The sequence below is a fragment of the Mytilus edulis genome, unplaced genomic scaffold (assembly GCF_963676685.1).
Source record: "Mytilus edulis unplaced genomic scaffold, xbMytEdul2.2 SCAFFOLD_2038, whole genome shotgun sequence".
NCBI classification, from domain to species: domain Eukaryota; kingdom Metazoa; phylum Mollusca; class Bivalvia; order Mytilida; family Mytilidae; genus Mytilus; species Mytilus edulis.
In genome coordinates, this window is record NW_027268093.1 from 1 (window position 1) to 18,513 (window position 18,513).

At 33.6% G+C, this 18,513-nt stretch overlaps 1 protein-coding gene across 1 annotated transcript; it reads left to right on the forward strand.

Moving 5' to 3' along the window:
* Positions 1–689: 689 nt before the first annotated feature.
* On the forward strand, positions 690–7,213 carry LOC139506754 (collagen alpha-1(XII) chain-like; the record flags this gene model as incomplete). Its single annotated transcript, XM_071295542.1, has 4 exons — positions 690–1,235; positions 1,682–1,780; positions 2,936–3,029; positions 4,222–7,213. Coding segments are annotated over 4 exons (998 nt in total), but the record flags the coding sequence as incomplete, so codon positions are not given.
* Between the last annotated feature and the right edge of the window lie 11,300 nt (positions 7,214–18,513).

An 18,513-nucleotide genomic window follows, 5' to 3' on the forward strand; every position in this document is an offset into this window, starting at 1 on the left:
TGATCGCACACACATCATCATCTAAATAAAATTCTTCTCCCTTTTTTTGGTCTTTTTATTTTTTCGGGTTTTTTATTTTATTTTTTTGTGTTTCTGTTTTCTAAATAATCATTTATTTATTTATATATATATATTTTTTTTTTCTGTATTAATATTATTTTCTTTTTCTTCAATTTTCCGTCTTTTGATCTATATATATATATATATGCTCATACAAATATTTTTGTATTATATTGCTATAAATGTTAAATGGAGAAGACTTCATAAGTCTGTTTAACTTGTGTGTTATCCAATTTGTACTTAAACAAATAAAATATGTTTAAACTACCATGCAGAATAATTTTATGTTGGAACTTAGTCATATAACTTATGGGGAATTGAAAAAGGAAAAAGAATATTAATGCGTGCGTAAAAATGACATAATCGCATATTACGCAAGATGACCTATCTTGACCATGGGATATTCGTTGTTGTTAGTCTTGTTTGTTTGTGTTTGTTGTATTTTATTTTTTATGTTATAATTTAGTGTTGTTTGTTGTATTGGGGGTCATTTATGATGGTACTTGGTGCCCATCAATTTGTTTATATAATTTACATATTAGTTTATTCATAGTTTTGTTATCATTTCATGTATTGTACGGTTTGATTTAAGCTCAGTTAAAGCTTAGTAAAAATAATATTTTTTTCAGATATAGTATTTGTTGTAGACAGATCTGGAAGTTTAACATCAGATGATATAAACGGAACGATTGATTTCATCTATAATGTGACGTCATATCTCGATATTGGCTCCGATAATGTAAAGATTTCGATCGTATCTTTCAATGACGAAGTACACACTGAAATAAAATTTAACGATTACTCTACAAAAGGAGAATTATTGATTGCAATTGCTAACTTGAAAGGAATGTCAACAAATGGAGGGACTTATACTTATGACGCATTGAATCACGTGCGAAATAACACATTAACGTCTGATGGGGCGCGAGACGACGCTGAAAAATTGGTTGTTGTAATGACTGATGGGGCGTCAATTGATCTCGTAGCAACTATCGCTATGGCTGATAAGTTACGTAACGATTTGTCTGCTGAATTATTTTCGATTGCAGTTGGAAGTAAGCCTGACCAAATCGAAATTGACGGAATTGCTAACGACCCTGACAATTACTACGTGCATTCTGTTTCCGATTTTTTATATCTGTGTAACATGATTCCGTCTTTAGTTCCAAAGCTTGGTAAGTATTTGAATTAAAAAAAAACGTAAAATATATAATTATAAATATATTTTACATGTTTTTTGGCGTGAAGGCAAATTAAAAACAGAACTGTATGCTTTCACTCTCTCATATACAGAAATAGGAAAATGTGGTATGAGTGCCAATGAGCCAATTCTCCATCTAATTCACAATGTTTCAATGTAAAAGGTATCCAACATAAAAAATGTAGGTCCAACATAGGTCAACACGGTACATTTGCTCAAAACATGAATTTTGATAAGGCATGCAGAAAATGCTAAGCGTACGTAAAATGGCAACAGGGACAAACTGTAAATTCTACTTTCCAAAATCATTCAATTTAGTCAAGTTGAACTTACAAAAATCTCTCCCTTTCTTTACAGGCGTATCTTTTTTTTTTAAACTTTTTTTATACTTCAAATGAATGGAATGAAATGTTTTTACAGATGAAGGTGCTGTAGCCAATGTTGCTAGTGATTGTCCAGTAGAACCAGGAGTTACAACAGAAGCTGCTGCAGTTATAGAAGAGACAGATAGCTCATCGAGTATGTAAACAAATATTTTTTCTGTGCTTGAGAAGGGTTTTATCAGCTCACAATTGTCTAATAAACACCTATAAACGCATTTATAAATATCAAACTAGCGCTATGAGGCTTTCGGATACTCTGCCTTTACCTAGTTGGGAGGTAAGAGTGTGTCGTTTGGATGTCGAACAGCAACTAAAGCGCTATTCTGTTGCTTTTTTGTAATGAATCAGTAATCTTATATCCCTTTTCCGTTATCAATTAGAAAGAACAGAAATTATTATTAACAACTGTAAGTTAGATTATTATCTGTAATTGTTGATTTAGTTTACCTTAACTGTCAAGATAAGAGTATTATACATAATCCGACGAAAGAAAATGTTAGGATTATAATAACTCAGATACCATTGTACCTCACCATACATGTAGTACAAATCAAAAACTCTTAATAGCATGAAACAAGGTTACACCCTATTAACTGATGTTCAAATTTCGTAAATTGATATATCAAGGTTACAATCAAAACCTGACTAAATCGCAAGAACTCAAAACGTAACTAGGCCGGGGTGCGTTGACAGTATACGAGTATACTTCTATGCATGTATCACTCGCTATGTAAATTCCCAACCAGTCAAAGCGTTAAACGTGGGAGGTGGAAGGGGTTCACATGTCGCGCCGTATCTCCAAAACGATCTATGATTATTGCCTAAAACTTTACACACTTCTTAGTTATATTAATATAAAGATCTGTATACTTTTTGGTGATGGTTCAAAATTTTGTTATAGAGTTATTGAGTTTTTTTGGAAAAAAAGGTGATTTCACATGTCGCGCCGTATCTCAGAAACTATTTTTCATTATTGCATAAAACTTCACACATATAAAGACGACATAACGCAGCTGTTTATTATATATCTGCTGGATGAATATAATACAAGGGTTCATCAATTTAGTACTATTTATCTTGTTTTTGCAATGAAAGGTCTGCTTGATTTAACAATAGTTGCTACGATGAATTGCATCGCTTTTTATAGATAAGTTTATTAAACACAATCAAAACTTTTAACCCGAGCCTCTTCGATTGTTTTTGTACACTTGAAGTGCATGCTATACTGTGTGTGTTTACCATCATGTTTTTTCAATCGAAAATAATAGTAGTCATTTATTTGTTTTTGCAGGTAATTGGGTGTGGATATTGGCAGCCATCCTAGGCGCTATTCTAATCATTCTATTATTGATATGTTGTATTTTGTTTCTGAAAAAGAAAAAGAGGTAAGCCTTTGTTTCAATCTCTCAAATTGATATGAAAAGATACTACACAACTTTTTTTCCAATCTTAATATATTTGCTGTATATAGGACGGTACAATTGAATATTAACTTTTAAGCGAGGCATATGCATGCATAACTTTTCTCTTGTTTGGTAGTGCGCACAATTTACATGTTACATAACCGTAACTATGATCGCAACAGTAGCAGGATTATGAATACACGGAGACTAAAATGTCTAGCATACGTGTATTGCTTCGTGTTTTCTGACAACCTGTTTGTATGGTAGAAAGGTCGATTGCCGAATAAAAACATGTATTAACTCAAAGTCGACAAACAATAATATAAAACAGCTTTGTTGAGGAAATAAAATTAGAAGGTACCAATTTCACTGCACCAAATTCGCATTTCGACAAATTATGTCCATATTTAGTGGTGTTTGTAACCAAACTATTTGGAAATTCAAAGACCTAATATAAATCATTTTTGCCTGTCCCAAGTCAGGAGCCGCTGGCCTTTGTAAGTCTTGTTTGTTTTGGAATTTTAGTTTCTTATAAATATTTCTGAGTTTAGTATGACGCAGTGGCGGATCCAGAACTTTTCCTAAAGGGGGCCCACTGACTGACCTAAGAAGGGGGGGGGGGGCGCTGCTCTAGTCATGCTTCAATGATTCCCTATATAATCCACCAAATTTTTCCCACGAAAGGGGGGCCCGGGCCCCCCAGCCCCCCCCCCCCCCCCCCCCTGATCCGCCTATGTGACGTCAATTATAACTAAACTAGTACATATTTTTGTTGCGAGGCCAGCTGAAGCACGACTCCGGGTGCGATATTTCCTCGCTGTATTGAAGACCAATTGGTGATGTTCGGAGGGGTCCTGATCCCGAAATCGCGGGCTTAAAAAACACGAAATCCCGAGGTCCCCAATTTAAATGAATTTAAATCCCGAAATCCAGAAATATAAAAAAAAAAAAAAATGCCGGATCCCGAAAGGGTCAATCCCGAAATCCCGAGCTTAAAAAGACCCGATCCCGAAGTCCCGATAAAGGTCACTATTCCCCTTCATATTTACTTGTAAAAAAGCACTGCCTATACTCTATTTGACCTCAGGCCGTGGAATATTCTACCATGAGGTAGAAAAACAAAATGGCTACCTTTTTTAAAATGGTAAATGGTTTATTGATCATTGTTTTGCAGGAAACCAAAGGAGAAAACTGAGACATACAAAAACATTGAATTTTCTACCTCCAGACCGAAAGTTCAAGGGAAAGCTATATCATTTAGAGAATCGTCAATACTGTCAAACAACGGATGGACTTCGGGAGTAAACAAAGAATTAGTTGAATCGTCTATTTATAATCTCAACCGAGAATCAACGGCATCTCTAAGTTCTGTTATGTACAGGGATATGTTTCAGTTCAAACCAGAATCCAAACAAAATCAGTGGGTTGAATAATTATCATTGGTGATGATGGGAGTTTTTAACGATTTTTACTGGCTATACAGCCCCTCGCACGGTCAGTTAGCATTGGTATTCATGTGCAGTGCTTTCTGTACAGCGTGATTCGGTTTTCATTACTTGGCTGGATTTTCAGTTTTGATTAACACATTTGTTGAAAGAAAGCTAAATCTAATATAATGGTTCAGAATTCCTTCCATCTAGTTTATATAGCAAAAGAAATATGTTCTTTGTACAATATGTTATCATGGGTATTAACTATTGATTCTTGTAACATTAACGACAAAACTCTTTATTTAGGGAAGCAATAATGTTGTTAGTTTTTGGTTAATTGAAAGGTATCATATGTGAAAAAACATGTAATTTGATTTTTTTTGTTGAAAACGATAATAAATCTTGTATTTCATGAATACATTCTCTAAGTTTATTACCTTAGGGGGGGGGGATCAATGTTATGGCCAATCGACATAAAAACTTCACAAAATTTAGCTTATGAATATAAGAAGACGTAGTAAAAGTGCCAATGAGACAACGCTCTATCCAAGTCACAATAAGTAAAGGTAAACCATTATAGGTTAAAGTACGGTATGTAACACGGAGCAAAATTGTGATTAGGGACTTCCCGATTCTGACTTTCCAACAGCAAGCTGTAAATGCATAATATGCTTATGAATAAGTATTTTTATCCCCCAAAGCTTCTACCGACATAAATAATTGACAATGTCCGTCCTAAGACAGACTGTTATAGTACCTCAGTGGTTGTTGTCTGTTGCTCTATATCGTATTTGTTTTGTGTGTGTTAATTGTTTTGTACATGAGGTCGTAATTTTATCCCTTTTGAATTAGGTCATTTCGAGTCTGCTTTTTTAAGCTTACTTTGTGTAATGGGTTTCGCTCATTGTTGAGTGCCGTACGGTGACAGATACATTGTGTACGTGTTCACTTCGCACTACGTTCACTTCTACGTTGTTTGTTCTCTGTTGGATTCTGTTGAGTTATTATACCACATCTTTTCATTTGTATAATTATAGAGATTTGTGACTACATGTATAATACTACTGTTAAGATTTTTAACAAAAAGTTCAGAGACTAGTAGAAGGAAATGGGATTTTAATCACCTAACAAACAAAAAGACACACACACTTTTACAGCTAAGCATATAGAATCAACATACAGCAATCGATACATTCAATTGTCGATCATTTTAAACAAGATATATCTATTGATTTATTATTTTGAAATTAATTCGCCAATAAGTTAATGCCACAACAGACTGTTTTATCTATTGATACATGTATGTATGAAAGTGGTTATGCAAACAAAAATTATGTTATTATTAACCCTAATTTTTGGCTATAAAGGCTTACTAGTATCGAAAATGATAAAGATTGTCTTCTTACTGGCATTTTTCTAAATTAACACCATTTGGCTTACTTAATTTTCAAACAGTACTTACATGTGATTTTATAGGGAAGGCTTTTAAAGTAGGGTTTAAATCTCACAAAATATGTATACACCGCCACCTTTTTGTGCCTGTCCTTAGTCGAGAACCTCTGGCCTTTGTTAGTCTTGTGTTTATTGTTTTATTACTGGTTCGGAGTTTAGTGTGACGTCCATGTTCTCTGAACTAGTACTCATTTTACGTTTAGGGGAAATCCCACCTCCGTGTGAGTGATTTTCTCGCTGTGATGAAGACCCATTGAAGGCCTTTGGTTGTTTTCTGCTCTTTGGTCCGGGTTGTTGTTTCTTTGATATATATGCCATTTCCATTCTCAGTTGTATTCGTTTCATTTTCTTCACTAAATCTACATGTACCTACATTGCTTAATGTCCAGTCTTTTTTCAATGCTTACCTCTTGTATAAAAAATCTAGTCTGATGTCCAGTCGCCAATATAAAAAGCTAAGATATGAGGGGTGATTTCAAATGAGTAGATTAAATACGTTGAGGTGGCTTCAAGTAACGCTTCGCATGTTATGACATAATAATATCTAGACTAACAGTAGTGTTTCAACTGTATACACCTTTTTTTTACTTTCTATTTAACCGAAAATATAGTTAAGTATTTGGGTATTTAAAAAAAAACATTCTGTTTATGTACAATGTATCCATCATCCCATTTCATTTATATTCAAATAGTGGACTGAGGACCCTGTCAGAAAAAAAATCAGGATAGAGAGGTGCTATGATTTTAAATGAGAAAGCTATCTTTGTGGCTTTGCTCATTGTTAAAGGCCGTACAGTGACCTATAATTGTTACTTTCTGTGTCATTTGGTCTCTTGTGAAGTGTTTCATTGGCAATCACACCATATCTTTTTTTTTATATCCACCAGACACCAAATGACGTGGAGGTCACCGCAAGTTCTTAAACCGTGAGCAAATCCATAACACTTCGCATAAGGAAGGCTAAATATTGAAGAAGAGAGGGCAGCCACTGAAAATGTATACATTTATCATATCATATATATTGTTTTTATTAAAGTGAAATATTTCTTTTTGCAGTTTTTTGGTAAGTCAAAGAGTTGATCGAAGTACTGTTTGTATGAAGCGCGTAAATGCTTCATCTAAAATCGTGTATACAAAACCAATAAAGTCACTTATAAAAACATACTTCAATCATAATTACCGTTCCACTTTTTAAGAATAAAAGTACAGACATATACAAGTTAATTCAATTTCTATTCATTCATTTACTGTGATTATTGTCTATCAATAAAAATTATGGAATTCTATTGAAGTAAATAATATACATGAGTTCAGATTGCATTGCGACTGTGTTGCTTTTGTTCCCTAATTTGTACAATGTAGGTACTTTTAGAAAAATATGATAAAAATATTTTGAAAGAAAACAGAAGGGAATTTTTAGACGAATTTTGTTTGAAGTTTTAATGTCTTTAGACATATTATATACATGTACTTTTCTTGTGTATTGTTGTCAATTTATTATCAACTGATTTGACACAGTTAACCAAATAACAATCATATGGTATCAATTTCAATTTACCACTGAACCAAACAAGCAAAACACTTATCAACAATGACTTTTAAATAATAAACAGGGAGTAATCAAAACTAAATGTTTGAATTTTGACCTTTTATTTTAAAATGAACATTTAATTTTTGACATATGTTCTCGTTTAAATGGTTTTACACTTAGTCTAGTAATTTATGGGGCCCTTTATAGCTTGCTGTTCGGTGTGAGCCAAGCTCCGTGTTAAAGGCCGTACCTTGACCTATAATGGATTACTTTTATAAATTGTTACTTGGAAGGAGAGTTGTCTCATTGGCACTCATAACACATTTACATCTTCCTATATCTATATACTAGGCTATTTGTAGGAATGATCTTTTTTTTATTCTACCATTTAGTGACCGCCTTCAACAAATTGAAGATTATGTCACAGGAGGAAACTTACAACAAGACATAGATTTAAAAATGTACAATTTTAAAACAAATACGAAAAAGTTTAAAAAATACAAATTGAGTTAATACTGAAGATTTGTAAAGAGTCTACTGAAGTGCAATTTACAATGTTATCCGGTAGTTTGTTCCAGTCGGTAATAGTTCTTGGAAAATAGGATCCTTTTCTGTACTGTGTTTTGCAGGATGGCATTTGGAAGCTGTTCGAACTAGAATGTCTTGTTTGTCTTGTTTGTGGAATTAATTTATTATTTTTAGGTATTGCAACCTTTTCGTGTTCAATTTTGTAAAGCATTACCAATCTAGAGTCTTTTCTTCTGTCAGAGAGACTGCGCCGTTCAAGATGTTGTAACACGTTACCAACGCTTGAGGTGTTTCTGTATTTGTTGGTAACAAAACGTGCAGCCCTTCTTTCAACCTTTTCAATACTATCTATGTCTTGTTGTAAGTATGGATCCCAAACAGAGCAAGCATACTCTAGTAATGGTCTAACTAGGGACTTATATGCTTGCTCTTTAATGATATTGAACTTATGTTCAGGTTCCTCCTTAGAAAGCCTAGTGTGCTATTAGCTTTTTTGCATATGTTGTTAATATGCACATCCCATTTAAGGTTGGAACTGATGGTGACCCCCAGATATTTTGCTGTTGTTACATATTCTAATTAATGATTGTGTAATGTGTAGTTAAACGTGATTGTTTTTTTTATTTCTGGTGACTGAAATTACATTACACTTATCTGGGTGGAATGCTGTTTTCCACGTAGTTTCCCACGATGCCAGTTTGTCGAGATCTTTTTGTAATGTTGATGCATCGGAATTTGATTTTATTGCCAAATAAACTACTGTGTCGTCTGCAAATATACGTATTGTAAATCTTAATTTATATAGCTTCTCGTCAAGGTCCAAAGGGTAAATACTTAGATTTCTTGTATGTTCATTATCATAGTCATTTTAAAACATAAGAATGTTTTATATTTGAAAGCGAATAATTATGTTAAACCAGCAAAAACAAAGTGCTAAATGAACAAAATATAATGTGTCAATGAGATAGCATTTTTTAAAAACGAAGCATTTATTATTTGATTTCAATCAGAATGAAATATCAAATTTTCTAATTTATTAATATTACTGTTGTCAATTGTTATTTTAGCATTTCAGTTGTGGCGGTCGTGTAGATAAAAATCCCCTTTTATTAGTGAGGCGAGGCTTTGTAAGTGTAGTACAATGTTTATATAAATCGTATGTAAACTAGAGGCTCTAAAGAGCCTGTATCACTCACCTTGCTATATGTGCATATTAAGCAAGTGACACAATTGTGTTTTTGGTGACGATGATGTGTTTGTACCTTACTGAAAATTCTTGCTGCTCACAATTATCTCTATCTATAATTTATAAATATTTTATGATTCTATTTTTTTCCTGGTATATTCCTCTTTTGACTTCGATAAAATAAAGAAAAAACTGTAAAAGCAAAGTCACCGCCCCACTTACAAAATATCAATATGTAGATCAATTTAACAATCACGCTGTACAATATGCACCAATTTACTCAATGTTCGAAATAATATGAATGGTACTACTTTTTACTGCATCAGATTTATTTACAACTAAGAGGATTAAAACTAGAGGCTCTCAAGAGCCTGTGTCGCTCACCTTGGTCTATGTGCATATTCACAATGGACACAGATAAATTCATGACAAAATGGTGTTTTGGTGATGGTGCTGTTTTTGTAGATCTTTCTTTACTGAACATTCTTGTTGCTACAATTATCTCTATCTATAATGAACTTGGCTTAGTAATTACAGTGGAAAATATTTCCTAAAAATTTACAAAAAGTAACAAAAATTTATGAAAATTTTTAACAATTGACTATAAAGGACAATAACTCCTTAAGGGGTCAATTGACAATTTTGGTTATGTTGACTTATTTGTAGATCTTATTTTGCTGAACATTATTGCTGTTTACAGTTGATCTCTATCTAAAATGATATTCAAGATAATAACCAAAATCTGCAAAATTTCCTTAAAATTACTAATTAATTCGGGGGCAGTAACCAACCAACAGGTTGTCCGATTTGTCTGAAAATTTCAGGGCAAATAGATCTTGACCTGATGACCAATTTTATTTTGTCAGATTTTCTCTAAATGCTTTGGTTTCAGAGATATAAGCCAAAATCAACATTACACCTCTATGTTCTATTTTTAGCCATGGCGGCCATCTTGGTTAGTTGGCCGGGTCACGCCACACATTTTTAAAACTAGATACCCCAATAATGATTGTGGCCAAGTTTGGTTAAAGGAGAAAATGTTTGTAAAAGATTACAAAAATTTACGAAAAATTGGACAAAATTGACTATAAAGGGCATATAATAATATTCAAGATATTAACCAAAATCTGCAAAATTTCCTTCAAATAACTTATTTCGGGGCAGCAACCCAACAACTGGTTGTCCGATTCATTTGAGAGTTTCAGGGCAGATAGATTTCCACTTGATGACCAATTTTACACCTTATCAGATTTGCTCTAAATGCTTTGGTTTCAGAGATATAAGCAAAAATCTACATTTCACCTCTATGTTCTATTTTTAGCCATGGCGGCCATCTTGGTTGGTTGGCGGGGTCACGCCACATATTTTTTAAACTAGATACCAATGATGATTGTGGCCAAGTTTGGTTTAATTTGGCCCAGTAGTTTCAGAGGAGAAGATTTTTGTAAAAGTTAACGACGGACGACGACGACGGACTCCGGACGCCAAGTGATGAGCCTTTGGGCCAGGTGATCTAAAATTCTAATGCAATTATTTTGTATCAATTGTTTTGATTGGATTACAGCAAGCGTAAAATTCTCTATCTCCTTGTCTGTAACTAAGGAAGCCGACATTTTGAATTTCGGAATGTATTGACATGTTATTTCTACAATAATAAACAAAAAACTCACTTGTTGCGCCTAAAAATCTTCTTTTTATCAAATTTTATTACATTCTGAAGCGACACAGAAGCCAGAAAAAGCCCGGTGTTTATGTTTGACGGCGGAAGCATATCTATGACGTCACGTAGTGTAGGGACCAAAGAAGATAACATCTTTTCACGGAGTTTTCGGTGCCATAGCGAAATCTTAGAAATATACGTTCAGTGCCAAGGCTTGTTTTTCCATCCAGACTGGTTGTGCATTATGACGTTACTGTACCCTAACGTCATAGTGTAGGTTTACTGCAAGAAAGTGTTAGGTAAAAACCGCGGGTAAAATGAAAATTTACTGGAAAATTGATTTTTTTTTTATATAAATAAGCATAATTTGTATTGTATTTTATACATGTTATATGCATAAATACATTATTTCTTCTTATTTAAAACTTGTGTATATGGATTTGTTTAGCCTAAGTAGCTGTTGTTTTTTTTCTAATAAAAGACGCATACCTGATCATACATAGACTTGGTTTTTTTTTAGAGTTTGACCTAAGACATATTATATATAAACCTTTATAATGAATTGTATTGTCTTCCCGTATCAAAAAAAAAACATATAAATTGACCGACAGCTTTTCCATACATTGCTGAAATGCAATTACTGATTTTTTTGATCACAATTGAAAAGGCATTATAAACAACTGACAGAGAATGTAAATTATTATAATCCGATGATATACACCTACATGATAGTTGATGTAGAAATTGAACAAATAATTAACAGCGAGGACTAGAGTTCCGTTATAGCGCTTCAGCATGAATGTCCGTAAAATCTTGTAATAAAAGAAAATTGTATCTCCTGTACTTGTATGATACATACTAAAAGCACTAACTTTAAGTGCAATATTGTTTTTTTTATCAAAACTAACAAGTTTAGTCTTAATTTTGCGGGAATTATGGTGTTGGAACGTCAACGTCATTGAAATCAATGACGTCATCATAAAAAAAATCTTCAGCGAAAACATGGACGATTCAGATGAATCTTTTTCCGAATCTGACCAAAGTGACCTAGAAACTGAATATGATAGTGATGAAGGTGAAGAAGGAGAAGAAGAAAATGATAGAAATGACGAGCAGGTGCTTCAACCCTGGTTTCGGATATTTCCACCCGAAGAAGAGCGTCGCCAGCCAGACTTTCAGGAAACTGTTGGACCACAGAATATGCCAAACCGAAATTCGAAACCTATAGCCTATTTCTACCTACTGATGACATTAAACTTCTTACAGCAAATTGTCCAGGAAACTAATAGGTATCTAGTCGTAACGATATTTATAAATATATCAAATGAATTTTAGACAAAATTACATTATGGAGTAAACAAATAACAATACCAATTTACGGTATCTCTATTCTTGTTAGTTAGCACATTATACATAAATAGTACTTACATTTGGATCGGGAATTGGGAATATATGAAAGAGACAGCAACCCTTCCAAAGAGCAGAAACAGCTTGGAAAGTGTTTATTTTGGCATTTATAACAATGTATCAATCTTATATACACGACTGTCAGAAACTGAAACTTGATACAACTCTTATATAACGATGTTAAATTGTAACTCTACATAAAAAAAATTAAATAAGAATTAAAAGATGTGGTTTAATTGCCCAAAAACTTTCTACTAGAGAACAAATGTGACTGATACAAGGAACAATACTGATAATCGTAAGGTTTTCAACGCGGAGCAAGAGCTCATGATGCAAAGCAAGATATATCAAAAGCCCCCAAAAAATATAATTATAGAATCTCAGACTTATTTCTTTTTTTCGTTTTTTAAAAGGAATAACATTTTCGATATTCTTGTAGGTACGCTAGAGATTTCATAGCAAGTCGAGAAAGGATTAGACGCTTCTCAAGGCTACATGATTGGCCTAAAGTTGGAGAAACTACATTAACTGAAATAAAAGGATTCTTTGCCGTCATTCTTAATATGGGTTTGGTTAGAAAAGCGACTATTGCTGAATATTGGAATTGTAAATTGCCTAGTCAAGACACATCATGGTTTAGGAAAATGTTTAGTCGAAACAGATTTCAACTTGTTTTCAAATTTGTTCATCTAAACTAACAACAATAACATACCCGGCAGAAACGACCCAAATTACAGTCCAACAGCAAAATTTCAGTGCCTTATTGATTTATTTAATAGACAGTCGCAATTTCATTACAAACCGGAACAAAATTTAAGTATTGATGAAAGTTTGATAGGGACACGGGGCAGAACATGCATGCTTCAATACATACCATCAAAAAGCTCAAAGTTCGGGGTAAAAGTTTGGATGCTGGTTGAGGCAGTAACAGGATACATCATCCACGCCATAATTTTTAGAGGAAAGACATATGACCCAACACCACCAGGACTAACCCAGGGTTCCTACGTTGTAAATAACTTGTTAGAAAGAGCTGGGCTACTTCGTAAAAAATATCATGTCGTGTGCGACAGCTTTTTCACTTCCATCGCGCTAGCTAAACAGCTTTTTCAACTAGACACTTATTTTACCGGAACAATTCGACAGAACAGAAACATGCCAAACATGATCAAACATGCCATATTAACGGAACGCGAATTTAAATACGCAAGACAGGGACCTATTCTCATGTGTGTGTATCGTGAAAGGGCTAGAAGGAAATCCGTCCGTATTTTATCGTCGTACGAAAAGGCTACCCAAAATAATGACAATAAACCAAAAATACTTGAATTCTATAATAAAAACATGGACGGGGTCGATCTGGCAGACATGATGGTAACGCATTATAATGACAATAGGAACACTTTTAAGGTATGGAAGAAAGTTGCATTTAATTTCTTCCAGCGCATTGTAATTAATGCATATATCTTGTATTGCAAAAACACGTCTGATCGACCAGTCAAGAGTAGACTACAGTTTATACATCTATTATAGAAGATCTTTCATGCGATTATCTGCTATCTCGTGAAATGAATGCACAAGCTAATCCAGGCAGACCAAAGACAACACGCTTGCGGAAAATTGGCAAGTATAAGGATTGCTCTGTGTGTTCGGATAGAGACGGATTTGGCGGTCGTCATCGAACAAAAACGGTGTGTAGAAACTGTAACAAAGGCTTACACAAAGATTGTATGAATAATCATGTGTGTATTGAAGAATAAATCAATCATGTCATATTTTCTCTTAAATATTATTATATTGCCAACGTTTTTGTTTTGTTTTGTATATTTAATGTCAATAACTAAATAAACAATTTACAGGATGACAGAAAATACCACAGATTGACTGGTAACGTCATTACAAAAAATTGTTTAAAACAGGCTATAAAAAGTCAAACTATGAGTTTACAAGATGTGTTTAGAACTGAAGATTGAGTAACAATATCTTTACTTGAACTGAGAACACACAGAAAGGGAAGCAGGTACTGCTATACATGTTCCCGCCGTTGCGTGTATTCTGATATAAGATAAGTTTTTAAGTTTTAAAAATATATGTTTAAAGGCACAATAAAAATAAAAGTGATCTGGCCTGGTTAAACCAGAACTTGAAAATTGGTATTTGCTTTTCCGCTAGTACAAAATCAGGTATATATTCAAATATCATCGTCAATATGCATGGGAGTGTAACCTACCAATTCAGAGATAGATGTGACCCGAAAGATTCAAAGGTAGCTGTCAAAAAATCATGTCTATACTGTAACAACTTGTAAAGAAATCCCTTAATCTTCACTTTGTAACAAAAAAAATATTGTGTAAGAGATTAATGGATTTATTATAAAAATATACTATTTTAGGGAAACACTAGTCATCAAATGCGTATTTAGTAATAAATTATGATTTACACGCACCTTTCATAATTTTTAAAGAATTAAACAATTTGGCGCGCTTTGTGTATTTTAAAGGAGCCAGAACAATGACGTTACGTCACAGTACATTTTACAGCATCAGAGTAAAAAAAAACAATGGCCCAAAAGTGGCCCTCTTGGCACTGAACGTAGTACGAAAAAAATGGCCCAAAAGTGGCCCATGGCACAGAGATGGTTAATGAAGATTTTACACTGAAATTATGATTGAAATTTAATTATAAACTTGTTTTGCATTAGAATAGAGATAACTGTATTGTATTTGAAGCTTTTCGGACGTCCATCGGTAGTTTTACTGTCGCAAATACCCGTTTACCTGTCTCCGCTCCGCGTCGCCAGGTAAACTAAATTTGCGACAGTAAAACTACCGATGGACGTCCTTAAAGTTTCAAATACAATACAGTTATCTCTTAAATGAACGTTTTATGTAAAGTTTGAAAGTCAGCAGCCAAGTTTACACGTCAATAGTTCCTATTCTAATAATTCTCAACTATTTTGTTGTGCCCCGCGTCCGAGGTAAAGGATATGCATCCGTCCTATGATCTGTATGCCCCTGCTATAGCCGTGCCGGTATTAAGTTGTATCCTTGTCCGTCTGTGCGTCCGTCCGTCCGTCCGTCCGTCTTTATGTTTTAAAATTGGTTTACCGATCTCTAACTTTAGTTTGCCTCAACCAAATGTTATGAAACTTATACACAATGCTTATTACCACAAAACACATAAAATTCGAATTCTGGTGACGCCACTTTTCCAGTTCAAGAGTTATGCGCATTTACTAAAGGAAAAACTGCTGAATTTTTCGTTTCCGTTTTCTAACTTTAGTTTGTCTCTACAAAATGATATGAAACTTATACACATTGCTCATTACCACAAAACACAGATATAATTTGGATGTTGGTGGCGCCACTTTTCCAGTTCAAGAGTTATGTACCTTTACTATAAGAAAAATTGCTGAATTTTTCGTTTCCGTTCTCTAACTTTAGTTTTCTCCAAGCAAACGTTATGAAACTTATACACAATGCCTATTACCACAGACCAAGTATGAATTTTGGTGATGTCTTTTTTCCGTTCTATAGTAAATTAAATGCTCCTTTACAAATGGAAAATTGCTAATTTTTTTTTTTTGGTTTACGAACTGTAACTTACGTTGGTCTCAACTAAATGTTATGAAATGTATATATGCTGATTAATGCCACAAAACTCAGTTTAAGTTCAAATTTTGGTAGCGTCACTTTTAAAGTTCTTGAGATATGTCTTTCTTTAATTTTATATGTGAGTGGGGGCATCAACTGTGTCCCTATGGATAGTTTTACATTCTCCATTTATTTAAGTGGGCGAAAAAAAAAAATAAGGAAATAAATTGAAACCTAATAGCCATGAATAACATTGTCTATTCATCAGATCATGCACAATTGAAACAAACATTTCTTTTGCAAATAACAAAAGAGAAGAGAAAAAAATTAAACATTGTGAAAACAGGGTTTAGGGGGGGGGGGGGGGGGGTTATACATGTCATAAGGCTGTTGTTGACAGCAAAGAATCTTAGATTATTATACGGTATGCAAAACTAAAAAAAATGGTATCTGCTGTCTCTCTTTTACACGAAATCACATTACTTAGATATATATATGAATATTAATAATATATCTGATCTGCAGTGGTTGCTTAGCAAAATATTATATCATGAATACGTTCCTCTGTTACCATGCAAACATTGAATGAAGAATTATATTAAAATTGTACATCTGCACTAAAGGTACTGATACATGTCCTTTAATTCCACGTTTCAAGCTTAAAGATAATTACACTCAGTGATACTAAAACACCATTTGAAATTTCGAGATTACTGTTAGCCAATCGAAGTAAACATACATGCTATGTTTTTATAAGACAATGGTCGTATTTTTTTTTTTTTTGAGCGCGACATTTATGTTTACTTTGGTAGTAACATTCATATATGGAAGTTGATGCTATAAAGATGCACAAGTTAATTTGTTTTAAAAAGGCATACTGTAGATCAATTAAATACCCTTACGGAGCACACGAGATCGCACCTATTTTTGGAGGGGTTCGTGTTGCTTGGTCTTTAGTTTTCTATGTTGTGTCTGGTGTCCTATTGTTAGTATGTCTTTTGATCCATTTCGTTATCAGTTTATTTTCTATCTATGAGTTTTATTGTGCCTTTGGTGTATTTCGCTTCTCTTTTTTCCAATTTTTCAACTGGTTCATGGACCTCTTTAAAAAATTCTTATGAACGTAGTGTTGTAAAGAGGGGTTTTCCTGACATCGGACTCGGACTTCTCTAAAACCGAGTTTTACTGTGCATACTGTTGTGCGTTTGTTTTTTTTCTACCTTGGCTAGAGGTATAGGGGGAGGGTTGAAATCTTAAAAAAACATGTTTAACCCCGCCGAATGTTTTGCGCCTGTCCCAAATCAGGAGCCTCTTACCTTGTATCATTTTTTATTTTAGTTTCTTGTGTATAATTCGGAGTTTATTGTGACGTCCATTATCACTGAACTAGTATAATACATATTTGTTTAGGGGCCAGCTAAAGGACGCCTCCGGGTGCGGGAGTTTTCTCGCTGCATGAAGACCCATTGGTGGCCTTCGGTTGTTATCTGTTTTAGGGTCGGGTTGTTGTCTCTTTGACACATTCCTCATTTCCATTTTGAATTTTATTATTCTCTTTGGTAAAATTCAAGACAATGCATTTTTTCTATAAGCTGCATCCCAACTGTATGTACTATAATTTATTAGTTACATAGTTTGCTTGCAAAATTTTAAGGAGTCATTGATGTTTAAAAATACTAAGAATGAATCTAAACGTTGACGCGAGAGAGTAGAATTGCCTTGTCTAGCTTTGGCGACTTTTGTAGCTGACTAGAAATGTTTTTAATCTTTTTTTATTTAATATAATGACTTTTAAATTACTTTATAACCTTTTAAAATAATTCAGGATTTAAAACATCATTGTATGCACTTGATACGAGAGCATTGTATTCGATATCTGCTTAAGGAAGTTCGCTGCTCAGTTTCAAAATAATTAGCTTTCCATGACACTAGTATATATTGATAGGGGATTAATTGAAGAAGCAAAAAAGCAAAAAAACATATAGGGGTCAATGTGCTTGTTTTCGAGATAGTAGCCATTGAAATTTTGGCGGGAAAATGTTCTCTCTTGATTTATAGCTTTATCAATGACCAGTTAAAGTTCTCAAAAGCTATTTAAAATAAATAAGATTTTAAAAGACTTTTACACATGGCTTATAATCATACATGTAGAAGATTAATAAAAAGAAAAACGGGGGTCCATGGGCAAATTTTTTTAAGGCATTCAAATGAATAAAACCAGAGGATCTCGAAAATCTGACAAAAAATCCAAAACATGACAAGCAAACATCCTTAAGTTTCATTTTTTGCTCTTTTTCTAGATATGGTCATGGTTTCAGTTTTTCTTTGATTAAAATTAACAAGCCATTGTTGAGACCATTGGTGATTTTTTTCTATATCAGAATTCATTAATTCAGATGTAGCACACTCGTCCTTGGATATATTCGGCTTTAACCAAGATTCTGTTAACATAATTATATCTCTATCCCCAAGCTCTGCCTCCAAAATATCAAGTTTTGATTTAACACTTTGAATATAAATGCAAGTAAATGTGATCAAATCGCGAAGATCTAACTTCAAAACTGAATCATTTAGGCTAAAATCATTTGCAAATGGTGGCCCAGGATTTGTTTCAATATCACCAGGAAGCAATATAATAAAAACTACAAGAATTATCAAATAAGAAATAAGCTCAGTTTT